Source organism: Augochlora pura, chromosome 2, assembly GCF_028453695.1.
Source record: "Augochlora pura isolate Apur16 chromosome 2, APUR_v2.2.1, whole genome shotgun sequence".
NCBI classification, from domain to species: domain Eukaryota; kingdom Metazoa; phylum Arthropoda; class Insecta; order Hymenoptera; family Halictidae; genus Augochlora; species Augochlora pura.
The window spans coordinates 23,626,013-23,638,847 of NC_135773.1; the positions used below are offsets into that span (position 1 = coordinate 23,626,013).

Below are 12,835 nucleotides of genomic sequence, written 5' to 3' on the forward strand. Positions count from 1 at the left end.
TAAATAATCAAACGGAATCGCCGAACATCGTCGCGAAACGAAACACTAAATATTATAACAGTCACGTTGTTCCCCCCTGTCCCACATTTTTAGGAACTCGCCCCGTTTATTTCGCTGGACACACGAGGCTGACGAGCTTAAACATTGAAATTTAACCCTTTGGGTTACGAACAAGGGCCACGAATACTTATATGTCTGACTGTACATGTCACGTATAACCATAGTTTCAGGATTCGTTGAATTTCCGGTTTGGGGATTACATCCCCTGTAAGTGGGCTTAATTTTTTTTTAATTACTAATTTGTATTTCCCAGTAATTTGCATTGCATTTTACAGTGCCGTAGCCGCGAATGAAGAGGACGCGTTCGACGCGTTGGAACTTGAACGACGCGAGATGTAAAAGGAAAAATGGCGAGAAAGAATCGGCGATCAGAGCTTGGTTCCCGTGCGTCGCGTTTACGTCCGTGTGATCTAATTAAGACGAGGCCCGGGATTACCTTCTCTATTCGCTGTGCTTTCGATGCTTTTAATTTCGCCGCCGCGCCTCTACGTCCTCGCGGCGGCGACAACCCTCGCCGGAAAGGCGGCCGCGGCCAAGGGAAAATTGTAGAATAATCCCGTGGGGTATTACGCTCGAAAGTATTCGGGGGGAGGGAAAAGGAAAAAGAAAGGGGCCTCCGGGAGCTCGAATATTAAGGAAATAAGGACAAGCCGCATCAGCTGTGAGCGTTGAGTAACTCTAGACTACGTCGGGTCTACGGGATTTCGTTCGGACACTGCGTGCCGAAAATAATGCGCCAAGATTAGAGGTTGCTTAAAAAATCCTGGATTTCTTCGGATAACGTGAAACACGAGGCGGAATGATTTGAGACCGCGATTAACCCCTTGCCGCGCCATTTTCTTTACCATTGCTGTAATTATTGTAGAATTTTTTCGATCTCACTAATTTCTTAAAAGAAAAAGGAATTTTATATTTATTATGGCCTACTCGAACGTTTAAATATTGATGACAAGAGAATAAAATTAGATTTCTGCTTAAAGAAACGACGAAACTTCGTCATTTGTATATTATAATATATAATTGATTCTTGCTCTTTTAATTCTAAATAAATTCTAATTTTTACTACACAAAGATAATTCCAATTAATAACTGAAAATAATTTACTTCGTCTAATAAAACAGAGAATAATAACCTTATATTTACAGTAATACGTTTCAACTTCTTTGTAGATTTAATTTCGTTTTATCTTCAGAAAGCGAAAAAGAATTAAAAAATGGACAAAGGCAAATCGATGGATCACGGAAACGTAACTTTAAATACCATGGTGTATCAAATCAGCTGAACTATTTTTAATTAATATTCTTCCTGTTGATATAAGCCACGACTGAAAAAGTACGCACACAATTTTTCTTACCCTTCCGCGATTAACGCTGTCGCCTCCGAAATGCCAATGTTTGACCATGGCGAAGATTCGCGCGCGCACAGCGCAGGAAACAGTATCGTCCTGCACAATAAACATAGGGGTTTCTCAGAGGAACTTCAACTTCCTCTGTACCCAGCAGGAGAAGGCCGAGGGCCAAGATAGACGGCGTTAATCTTGCGTCCAATTTCATCAGCACACGGAACTCCGAACTCCCTCGAAAGAATCGCTTTGTTAACCTACACGGACACGGAGCGCTCTGTTTCCCTCCGTGCTTCACCGTCGGGCTCTTTGAGAATTTACCCATTTTCCAAGAATTATTGTTTTCTCTATGGAACACATCCGTATACACTTCCAAAGGGGAGATCGAGGCAGAAGGAATTTGTTTAATCAAAGCCGCGTCGAAAACCCCGTTTAGATTTTTGGCAGGAAACTTGTACGCTTTGAAGAATATATTTGTTAAACCTTCCGCGCTGATAATTTAACCAGAGAGCAGAACGTAGCTTCGATAATTATCTTCAGCTTCTTATAACAGTTAAAAAGTCAAGATCTTTTTTTAAAGAACGTCAAGCAATATTTATTTTTCTATAATACAAGAATTAAAATCTGTATCACAAAAATTAAGAAATTTTTCTGTTAATTTACACTTAAAAGTAAATTATCTTTAATATACCATAGGGTTTACTTATGTTAATTTGTTTCTCTCAATTCTTTAAACTCGGGGAGTATTAAATAATTTCAGACGAACCTTGAAAAATTAATATTATCTTGCAATTGCATATTAGGACTGGCGAGGTGGTAAAACCGTGTTATGGTTGATCCGGAACGCCGGCGTAACCGCGTTATTACAAATAATTTCGCTGGCTGTTTCTGTTGGCTTCCGTAATAAGTAAAGCGAGTAACGATAGTGCAGTTCCCGAATTAGCATCGCTTCGTTGAGCATGGTGTTTGATTCGAAAGGGGCAACTAACGCGGAAAGGAGGGCGTAACGGTTCGGCCTTGTCTGTGCAACGACGCGAAATTAGGCTGCAGTCTATGTACATCCTGCGAGCGCGCTAATTAACAGTAGAACCTCGCGCTGGATGCGTCAAGCGGCAAAGGGGAAAGAATATTAGGCGGGAGACGGTATGGCAGTTTATTGATTACCAAAGACAAGAAGAGAATACATATTAAGAAGTGGCTTTGAGTTCATTGCGACGATTACTTTCTTAAATCTAAAACGCACGATCACCGAGTCACCCGTGCACTAAGACGATGAACTCTCGTTAACGCGTTTGAATGATAGAAAAGACGATCACATATAAATCTGAGCAGCTACTATGGCGTACGTTGTGCTCTAAGCTTCCCATCAGATATAAGGAACGAGAATGTGTTTCTGAGTTATAGGCGATTAGCTCATCACGTTCGTCATGGTTTGCTGATTGTACAAGTCCGTTTGAACGGCGTTGAGAAACATGGGGACGCTGTGTTGACGCTGCAGGTGCTGCTCGACCAAAATCCCCAGAGTCGCGGAGAAGGCGGTCTCCAGCAGATCGACGCCGTCTTCGCCGATGTGGAAGAAGAGGAAGTCTTCGGGGGTCTCGGCGTACTGACTAGACAATTTGTAGCGACCCTCCTTCGTCCTGTCTACTCGCCAACCAAACAGTTGGTAGCAGGCCTGCCGATATTCTTGAGACGAAGCCTTAAAGGCGTCCTTTAGCCGGGCTATCTTGATCTCGTGGGTCTGCTTGAGCTCCGCTATTTCTGGAGATTTTTAAACGTTGCAAGTGAAATCCGTATAAAATCGAAATAAGAAAAAAAAATAAAGTTACCCTGCGTCTGGAGGGAGGAGGTTGGCGCTGTTGTCGAGGCCCCGCCTAGCGCGACTTTGGCCCTTAGCTCTTCGACTTCTCGTATCAACGCCATCTGCTTCTCTTCCGCCTGCTTTTCGGCAATGGCGGCCGGATTCATTGCGAAATGCAACACTCTCGCGTTGCAGTTGAAGTCGCCTTTCAACGCGCGATGCTCCAATTCACCTTTCAATCGGTCGATCTCTTTCCGTAATTTATTGCATTCGTCCAGTTGGTTGTGACCCTCCACTGCCAGGAGGTCAGATTCCAATTTGGCAACTAATTCTCTGCAATCGTATAACTTGGTAGAAGTAGAAAATTAATTATTTATCGTAACGAGAGCATACCTGTAAGCGTCAATGGTGCGCTCCAGAGCGGGGATTCGTTCGGTTATCGCGTTGTTGCTATCCACGGTGATCTCCTTTTCATACAAATCCAGTTGCTGTCTGTAACTATCGCGTTCCCTCGTGACAAGGATCGTTTTCTTCTGCAATCTGCTCACGAGTTTATTCAATCTCTCCTTCGAGACCGTTACGTCCGTGGCCAATTTCTTCGATTCCTCGTAAAGCTTTTCTAGACTGTGATTTTCCCGTAAAGCGGCGTCCAATCGCGACCTCAGCTGACCTTCTTCCGATTTTAAGACCAATTCGGCTTGTTGCAAACGATTCAATTCGCGTTTTAACGCGCATGGCCCGCCAGTGATTCCAATTGATTCGTATTCGGATAGACGTGAAGACAATTCACTTTTCTTAGCTTCCAACAATGCTACTTGCTGCTCTACTTTCTCGGTATGTTCTAGTCTATGAAATCGTAAAGACATTGATTGGTATAATAAATCCGACAAAAATGGAAAGAACGAGGTTTAAAGCAATACCTTTTCATCACGCTCGCCATTTGTTCCTCTAGCAGCAGTTTTCCCCTAACGGATTCTCTTAGCGTGTTAATGGTCTCCTTCGCTGCGTTAAGCTCTCTCTCCAACTCGCCCGCTTTCGCTGCCCTCGCAGTCAACATCTTTCCTTCTTCCCATAGCGCCTTCTCGGACTCGAGCTTCTCATTCTTGATCTTAAGACTTTGAAGCTCTACATTCTGCAATTCCAGTTCCTGCTGCTTGGTCTGGTACTCTTTCAATTTCTCCTCTAACTGTGATATTCTTGCTTGAGATGCATCTAATTTATATTGCGAGTCCGAATTCTCGTTAACTTCTTTCAAGACTGTCGAAGTCTCTTGCGACGAGGACTGATTAAACTCATCCTTCAATTTCGCGTTTTCGTTCATCAACGCGATCACCTTTTGCTCCAAATTTGTTTTCACCTGCGAAATAGATACCATGAAAAATCATTATCATTAGTACGCGATTAAAAGTAGTCGAAGTTTGCCAAACCTGAAATAGTTCTTTTTCCGCGGCAGCTTGGGCATCCCGTGATTCCTGGTTCGTTCTACGCGCGATATCGAGCCGTACTTCTAACTGTTTGATAGTCTGCTTTTCCTGCTCCACCTGCATCTCTAAAATACCTTTCTCTTTCTCAAAGACCTCCTCCATTTGCCGACGTATTTTGTGGAGCTGCTGCACGGCGGATTCTTGATGGGAAAGTCTCGTTTTTAATGATAATACCTAGAAAAGACGGATCCATTCTACATACAGGTTTTATACAGAGTTTAAATACAGTACTCAATGTATTAACGAAAATATATTACCGCTCCCGTAATCCAAATTAAATATATAAAGTAGTGTATAAAATTGGATAGATCGACTCCAGGCTATGTCGTGCTGGAAGAAATGAAGATGGGAGGGCTAAATATCAAAGTGGGAATCAGGATGACAAAATACGAAGGAAAGATTGTTGGTAGAAGTGTGTAATAGAAAGTAGATGGAATAAATTAGGGTGGTGCAAAAGAATGAGTATTTGTGCAGAAATGAGTAGTGTAACAGTATGTTAAGGACTATGTAAAAATATAAACCAAGTGAATTTTTGAGCCACGAGGCCAAAATGAAATAGATATATACACATATATTACCTCTCCCCTCAGCCGTCTCCATTCCCAAGGACTGCCTGGAGCTATTTCTGTTTCGCTCCTGCTCGAAGTACTATTGGCAGAATCATCGAGTTTAGGTCTCTTCGGCGAGCTAGTACAAGCATCATAATCACCAAGGGACATGAATGCAGTTCCTGACATTCTTAATGACAGACCACTATTGCTTTTACGATAAGACTCCGAAGCTGATCTTAAATCCTTGATCATTTTGATCACACTGGTCGGATCTTTGTCATCCATCTGAAACAAATTTATTATATACACACAAAATCAAGAAAAATGTATACGTAAAAGATTGTGTAATATGTAACTTGATTACCAATTGAACTTACTTTGAAAGATAGTTTATACAATTATTATAAAAATGTGAAGATGTGAAAGACGCTCGATTGTATACAAACACACGTCGGACCATGTGGTTATAATCTCTATATACTACACTTTGTTACGTTGATGACTGCAATTGCAATCTTGCTTCACTTGCGTAAGTACTTTGCTCGTGATTTCGTGAGCTAAAATCTTTTATTGTCATTACTGCGACCGGAGTATTGTACTAACACCATTCTGTAGCGGCACGATACATGCGTAAATGCATAATCCCGCTAAAGTTTCAACAATAGAAGCACAGATTAGTTTTTATGTAGAAGCAAAGACAAGATATCAGAGTAGACCGGATAACGTGTGCCGTTTCCTGTTGCCTGTTCTGAAATACCGACACTGCTAAAAGCTGGGAACACAAGCTTAGGATACGAACAGTCTATCTCAGCGCTGTCGACGGTGGAACGATCAAGTTTTTCCAACTTGGCGCGAGTTCGTTTGCAAATGACAGATCTAAAATTTAAAAAATTTATATAACGTTAACTTGACGCGGTATGAAACATGTAAAGGCGAAATACAGAACACTAGACTTCCGATTTACGAATGTTGTATGAATGAACTTACGCCAATTAATCTGTCAACTTTTAAACAGTAATCTATAGTTTCCCGTTAAATTTGACAAACGAAATATTTATCAGAAATCTATATATGCACAAATCTATAAATAGAAAGTTCGTAATGTCATCATACCGAGATATACATCTGAAAAAAACCCGCGTGGTATAATAAATAGCGCCGGCTTCGAAAGTGTCAGTATCATCCCGGTTAACGAAGACAGCACACGCGATCGTCATGCGTGTTCACATCAGCCAGTTTATTGTCGTTCTTTCAATATTTTTGTTCGACAGAATCTGCGGCCAATATGTTCCTCCGACGCCGACCGTTGAACCACTTGCTCCGTCAGGACTACGAATTTCTATTCCACGTGAGTTAAAATTCAATTGAAATTGATTATCAATTATTGACAGACTTTAACAAAACGCTGTGAATTAGATAGGAACATAAATCAGTTTTACCACGATTTGCAATAACGCTTAACGAAACTAGTGTCAATTTTTATATCGATTTTAGTCTGCTTAATATTATAATAACAATGATAGTAAAATGATTGCAGTGGTAATTAAACTGATCAGTTTTTTAAACCATTCATGATAATATTTATAAATAGACAGTTTAGTGCTCAATTACTCAGAGCGGGAATCCCTGCTTTCATGAATGCGTCGCTCAAGGAAAAGAAAAGAAGCTAAAAAAGCGTTTGCAGCCTTGGATCAGTACAAGGTTTAATTATGACGTTGTATCAGCGAGCGATGCCTCTGCGCATCATCATCTACACAATACAATAGATACCTACATGTATGATGAGTGTGGAAAGTGATAAAAATTATATCCTAGTGTCCGAAATATTTCGAAAACGTGCCACAAAATTATATTTATCCATAGCCAAGTAATGAATAGCATGCAATTACTTTTTATTAACTGTTAATTATTTTTTATCAATGATTAATTGTCAATTACTCATTAGAAATGAACAAAAGTGTGTCAGAAAAAAAATTTCAATTCATTCAGTATTAAAAAACTTGCTTGCGAATTGTGTTTCATCTCTCGACAGGACGCTGTATCTCAGACGATAGGTCTCATTAGTATCAGTTTCTAGATTTAAGATATTTCGCAATCTCTAATCTCCGCATAAAGGCGTAAACAAAACTGGATGTTGCATAAAACATTATCGAACATATCTGAAAGAAATAATAACACGGGATCTTTTCCTTAGACGAGGACGGAATCAGTTTGGTTGCCTATCACGTGAAATTCAACGACGATTTCTACAGTCTCGAAGCAGGGGCCATCGCCGTTGACATCATCAAGCCGAGAAATGGCCGCTGGGTTTACCAGGACCGCAGCACCAGGCTGAAAGTTGGAGATATTATTTATATGTGGGTGCACGTGGTGTACAATGGTCTGGGTTATAATCTGCTCGACCAACAGCACGAAGTTACAGGTTCGATTTCTTTTAAAAATGGCAAACCATTTGCAGAAAGCATCGCGAAAGACATAAGTGATATAGTAACTATAAAATCAATTATTTTTCCAATTAAATTTTCTTCGATTCTGATTTCTAGAAAAATAGTATACTAAAAAGCAAGCTACAAATCATTTCTTCAAAGAATAAACTTTAGAGCCTTGAACCTTTGTATTTATCGAGCAGCAAATGATTATTAATACGTTCCAGATATTATAAATTATTCCAAATAATTCATAAATGGCGCTGCTGATCTATAAAAACGAAACGATGTGTTTTTAGAATTCTACAATGCCAATGGAACAATAGCCGGTCCTCCACATCGCGGCGACGGCTCGTGCAAACAAACCTCCGATACAAAAGTATACACACGTGACCAAGCAACCCAGAAATTAACACGCAACAATGTCTGCGCGGGTCAATTAATCTTCGAGGAGAACTTCGATAGGCTCGACACGAATCGTTGGAAGATTGTCGAACGTTTCTCGACAGCTCCGGTAAGTAAGAGCGACGCATGGTAACCGGTTTCCGAAGACATTGTTTGCACTCTTTTATATAACCTGACATTGTTTGCAGTTCTTTTTATTAAAAAAACGAAACATATGTTTTAGAACTTCGAGTTCGTCGTGTACAAGAACGATGAAGAGAACGTTCACGTTCGAGATGGTAATTTGTACATTAAACCGACTCTCGTTAAACAGAAATACGGCTTGACGTTCGTGCAAGAGGGGACTCTGCGACTGGATAAGTAAAATCGCTTTGTTGTTAGTGTGATAATAGTTATTTTTGTTAGTCGACTGCAGTGTTTTCTCGATGTTTTAGATGTACGGCGGAGATTGATAGCTCGGATTGCTCACGAGTCGCACGTGGCTGGAGCATTTTGCCGCCTGTAATTTCAGGACGGGTGAATAGCAAACCATCTTTCAATTTTCTGTATGGAAAGGTTCAGGTACGCGCTAAATTGCCCAGCGGCGATTGGATATATCCAGGTATGGTAATATAGTATCCTATATATTATATAATATTATATCCTATATTATGTATTATTATATCCTAGATTATATATACATTATGTATATATATATATTATCCTCGTTCACTCCGTTGTCTCCTATTTCGTTGCAGTGATCACTCTGGAGAACGGTGCATCGTCGAACGGTACGTCTTTCTGCAGCTTCGTGATCGCTCAATCGTTCGGCAATCCATTACTCGTGACAACCGAGGGGAAAGACATAGGCAGTAAATTACTTCAAGGCGGCGCATATTTAACTGTTCTGGAAAATTATAATCTGCAAGACAACCGATTGAACCTGCCGACAAAGGTATCGGGCTCGTCGTGGTCCGACGATTATCACGTGTACGAGATTGAATGGAAACGCGAGCGTGTCATTCTTAGAGTAGACGGTGCAGACTATGGGGAACAGCAAGTCCCATCGATGTTCGACGTTCCGGTAATTTTTATTTCTTTAACTTTGTTGAAACATGGTTAATACTAACATTTTAATAAGATTAATTATTTTTAATATTACACAGAATAGGCTTACATAGAATGCTAGATTATAAACTAAGATATTAATTAAGATCATTCTTAAAGTTTATTAATTATTAATCAGTTGTATTATAGAATGTTGTTAATTTATTATAGGTTTACATCAACTTGGGTGTGGGGGTTGGAGGATTCAGCCTTTTCCCCGACGGATGCAGAAGCGGCAGCTATCTGAAACCATGGAGAAACAAAGCCGTGAAGGTACTCGAAATTGTTTTTACTATTAAATTAACATGTAGAATGTTATCTAATGATTTCCATTACAGGTGTTATATGACTTCTACACGAGTGACCATCTGTGGCTGGCAAATTGGGGACAAGTAGACAAAGGCTTGTCGATAGACTATATTAAAGTATACGCACTGTAGCCATTGTTCTCCGGTTCATAAAGTATATAAGACTGCATTCTCATTTTGCAGAAATAAAAAAAACGCATTGTAGAATTATAGAATATTATTATGCTAATCTCGATGGGATTCGCTAGCTGTAATTCCTATACCCGATTCTTACTAACGAAGTTTAAGCTCCTATGCTCGATTCTTACTAACGAAGTTTAATTTCCTATAGTCGATTCTTACTAACGAAGTTTAAGCTCCTATACTCGATTCTGACTAACGAAGTTTAATTTCCTATGGTCGATTCTTACTAACACAATTTAAGTTCCTATGCTCGACTCTTACTGAGAGCATGTATACTCCATTTATATATACGACTTTTGATAAGGAGCTCAACTGTTTATATTCTTACTAAAAATTCTTACTTAAAAGAAAGTCACATATAGAAGATCACTTACCCATTGATGTGAATCGTTCAGCAGCTTAAGCGTGTTCCCACGGATGGCAGCACTATGGAGTACGAACGAATAATTAATAATGAGTAATAATAAATTTGATATGTCTTTTAAGTTCGATTCATTTATATCTGATACGTAGGCTATAGTTGCAACTTTTATCTTCGATTAAATTCATTATTAATATCATAAAACAGATTATAAAATGAAAACCGAACAGACAGCAGGTTCCATTTACGTAAGGGTAGTTTTCGCCTAAATCTAATTAATTCACGCATTAAGAAACATACTCTGTTTATATGTGTTGTAATATTACCATCAACTCTTACTAAAAATTGTTAGAATTGACTAGTTCCTTGACTAGAGACAAGGAATTTAGACTAGATTCGATCTAATAACTATTACTTCACTATTATTCTTAGTTTGTCGCTGGCGTAATGAAAGAGGCGCGCGTGCACGTCGAATAATTCTGCAGGACGGCGTCCCAAGCGAATTTGTGTAGGGAAAGAGGGTCGGATATCTGTTAAGTAACAACGTTTCACCGTGATTGAATGTAAAACGTCGTTTTACATTATTTGCCAAATTGCTCAACGGCCGTCGCACAGGGCCGTGTATCGCCAGCACCTGCCCCCCGAAGCAGATGTCGTGTTCAACGCGCGGATTTTTTATTTATTTCCGCCGCTTTAATGCCGTGATTGCTGCGGCGAGAAATGTAGGCCGGTGAAATTTTGCTCTGCTTTTCTGAATTTTTTTTATCGAGCCGCGCACCCGGCGCGCACGTTCGATACGAGAAGCCTGTATTTAGCCCGGCTACTGTTCCCATCTTCCTGGGATAGAAATGAAGAGATCCCGCGGCTTGATTGAAGATTTTCATCTTCGCTAGAGGCTCAATTAACCTCGGATATCTCTCATAGCAGAAGCAGATATCATGTTTCGTTGCAGAATTTATTTTACTTATATCCTGGCAAGTCTGAGCACGATTACGTGTTACGTGCGTGTAGCAGTCTGTTTAACGTTAACAAGATAATACGCAAGCTGTGAATTATTGTTCATGGAATTACCAACACCATAGGATTAATTTTTTATTCCAATTATATTATAATTATAATTTTACAATTATCGGAACGCTTAAACGCCATTTTTAATATTGTTCAACGAGTCTATCAAAACAGTGCAACAGTGTCAAAACAATTCAAATTATTATTATTAATATCTTAACTCTATAAACAGTGTTATAAAAATCCTAAATAATTTGCTCGATGAGAAATGAAATTTTTCTCGCGTTCAAGCAATTCGATTTTAGGAGATTTGTTAAAAAACTATTATCGACATCTAATAACTATTAATTTAGCGAAATTATAGCTAACGATTACCTGCTATTTTACGTGATTAATAAGATTTGCTGTTGCATCGTTTCGAAGAAATTTCGAAACCGCACGCACGCCTTTTGAAAGCAGCGCCGCCGCGATAAATACCATCGGACATTGATATTAATTAATTGCAACACGGTGTGATTTTTCTGGACGAACGCCGATCACTGGAAAAGAAAGAAGGAGCACGCCGAGGCTAGATCTGATAAATAGGGGCCAGATTGAAATCTGATGCCCGCGAACCGGAGCAAACTATGTAGGAAATCGTGTGCTGCTCGGCTACCGGTTAGCAAACGGTCATTCGATTTCCTGTGTCGAATGCAAAATCGACGAATATTTTCATAATTATAGCAGTATTCTTTACCGCGAAAAATTACCGTATATTATAATTACCATATTTTAAAAATATTCTGCTCTACAATTTTACGATTAACCCGCGTATTTTTATATCCGTCCGCTTTCGCAAAGGATTCTCACGGTCGCACAATTATACGGTGAATACGAAAAAAAAAATCGCGGCGTTTATTATCTTTACGTAAACAGTCGAAACTGGTCACCATAATCGGAATCCCATATTTCCGCCAAGTCCCGGCGCGAAATTCCCGCGTTTTCATGAATTTCTGTTCATTTCGAGGATCGCGCCGCGTGAAAGTGCGCCTCCGCCGGTGCAAGCAACAGCATTTTTTTTTTCTTTCGCCGGACAAAACGGGGGACGCGCATAATGTGTTTGATATATGTATAGCGGCGGTAACGAGGGGAGGCAGCACCGAATTTTCATATAAATTCAGAATTTTACAAGCTAATTTAAAAAGATCGCGTTGCACTGGCGAAAAGTGCCTTACACTTGTACCTTTGTTATTTATATAATTTTCAATGAATATAGAAAAATTCCAGTCACTGTTTCATTCTTAATTTCGTCTTTAATACACTATTTTTTAACTTATGTAAATATTGCTTTTGGTTTGATTTTCCCGAGCCTTTTTTCCAAACCCTAATAAAACCGCGAAATTCGGCTTTCTCGGCCGGCACTAAGTGGGTTAAGCATCGAACGTAGCGCAGTTATGGTCGCGAGTCCGACCTCAGTCGAATTAGTAACCGATAAACAAGGGCGCGAAATAAAAAAGGGATCGGCGAGCGAAACCCTGGGCGTGTCCACGACCTGTAACACAATCGGCATTAGCTATTCGTTCCGACACCCAGCGATCTGTTACGCAGCTCCTCGCAGCGTCTCGCATAATTTATTGGCCTCCTACCCGACGTGAAAAAGGAGCAGCAGCAGCAGGAACGACGGTAGGGTATATACATACGCTGTGTTCTCCAGCGGCGCAGTAATTGATGTCGTATAACAATGCTAGTGTCTCTTTCAAATGGTAATATCGTTACAGCATTCCCGAATGATTGATGATCTACGATAGCCGACCGGCAACAGTTACTAACTTTCATTAAAT

The 12,835-nt window shown here is 40.0% G+C and overlaps 2 protein-coding genes across 2 annotated transcripts; one reads left to right on the forward strand and one right to left on the reverse strand.

Moving 5' to 3' along the window:
* Positions 1-2,524: 2,524 nt before the first annotated feature.
* Mad1 (Mitotic arrest-deficient 1) lies at positions 2,525-5,893 on the reverse strand. The gene is made up of 7 exons (XM_078189302.1): positions 5,616-5,893; positions 5,266-5,523; positions 4,631-4,861; positions 4,124-4,560; positions 3,597-4,049; positions 3,232-3,536; positions 2,525-3,163 (listed from the first exon to the last, which is right to left on the reverse strand). The coding sequence occupies exons 2-7, from the start codon at positions 5,521-5,523 to the stop codon at positions 2,811-2,813; spliced, it is 2,037 nt and encodes a 678-aa protein (XP_078045428.1). The 5' UTR covers positions 5,616-5,893; the 3' UTR covers positions 2,525-2,810.
* Positions 5,894-6,419: 526 nt separating this feature from the next.
* Positions 6,420-9,687, forward strand: B-gluc1 (beta-1,3-glucan recognition protein 1). The gene is made up of 8 exons (XM_078188831.1): positions 6,420-6,586; positions 7,433-7,660; positions 7,964-8,178; positions 8,293-8,429; positions 8,504-8,670; positions 8,807-9,132; positions 9,327-9,428; positions 9,494-9,687. The coding sequence occupies exons 1-8, from the start codon at positions 6,454-6,456 to the stop codon at positions 9,593-9,595; spliced, it is 1,410 nt and encodes a 469-aa protein (XP_078044957.1). The 5' UTR covers positions 6,420-6,453; the 3' UTR covers positions 9,596-9,687.
* The last annotated feature ends 3,148 nt before the right edge of the window (positions 9,688-12,835 follow it).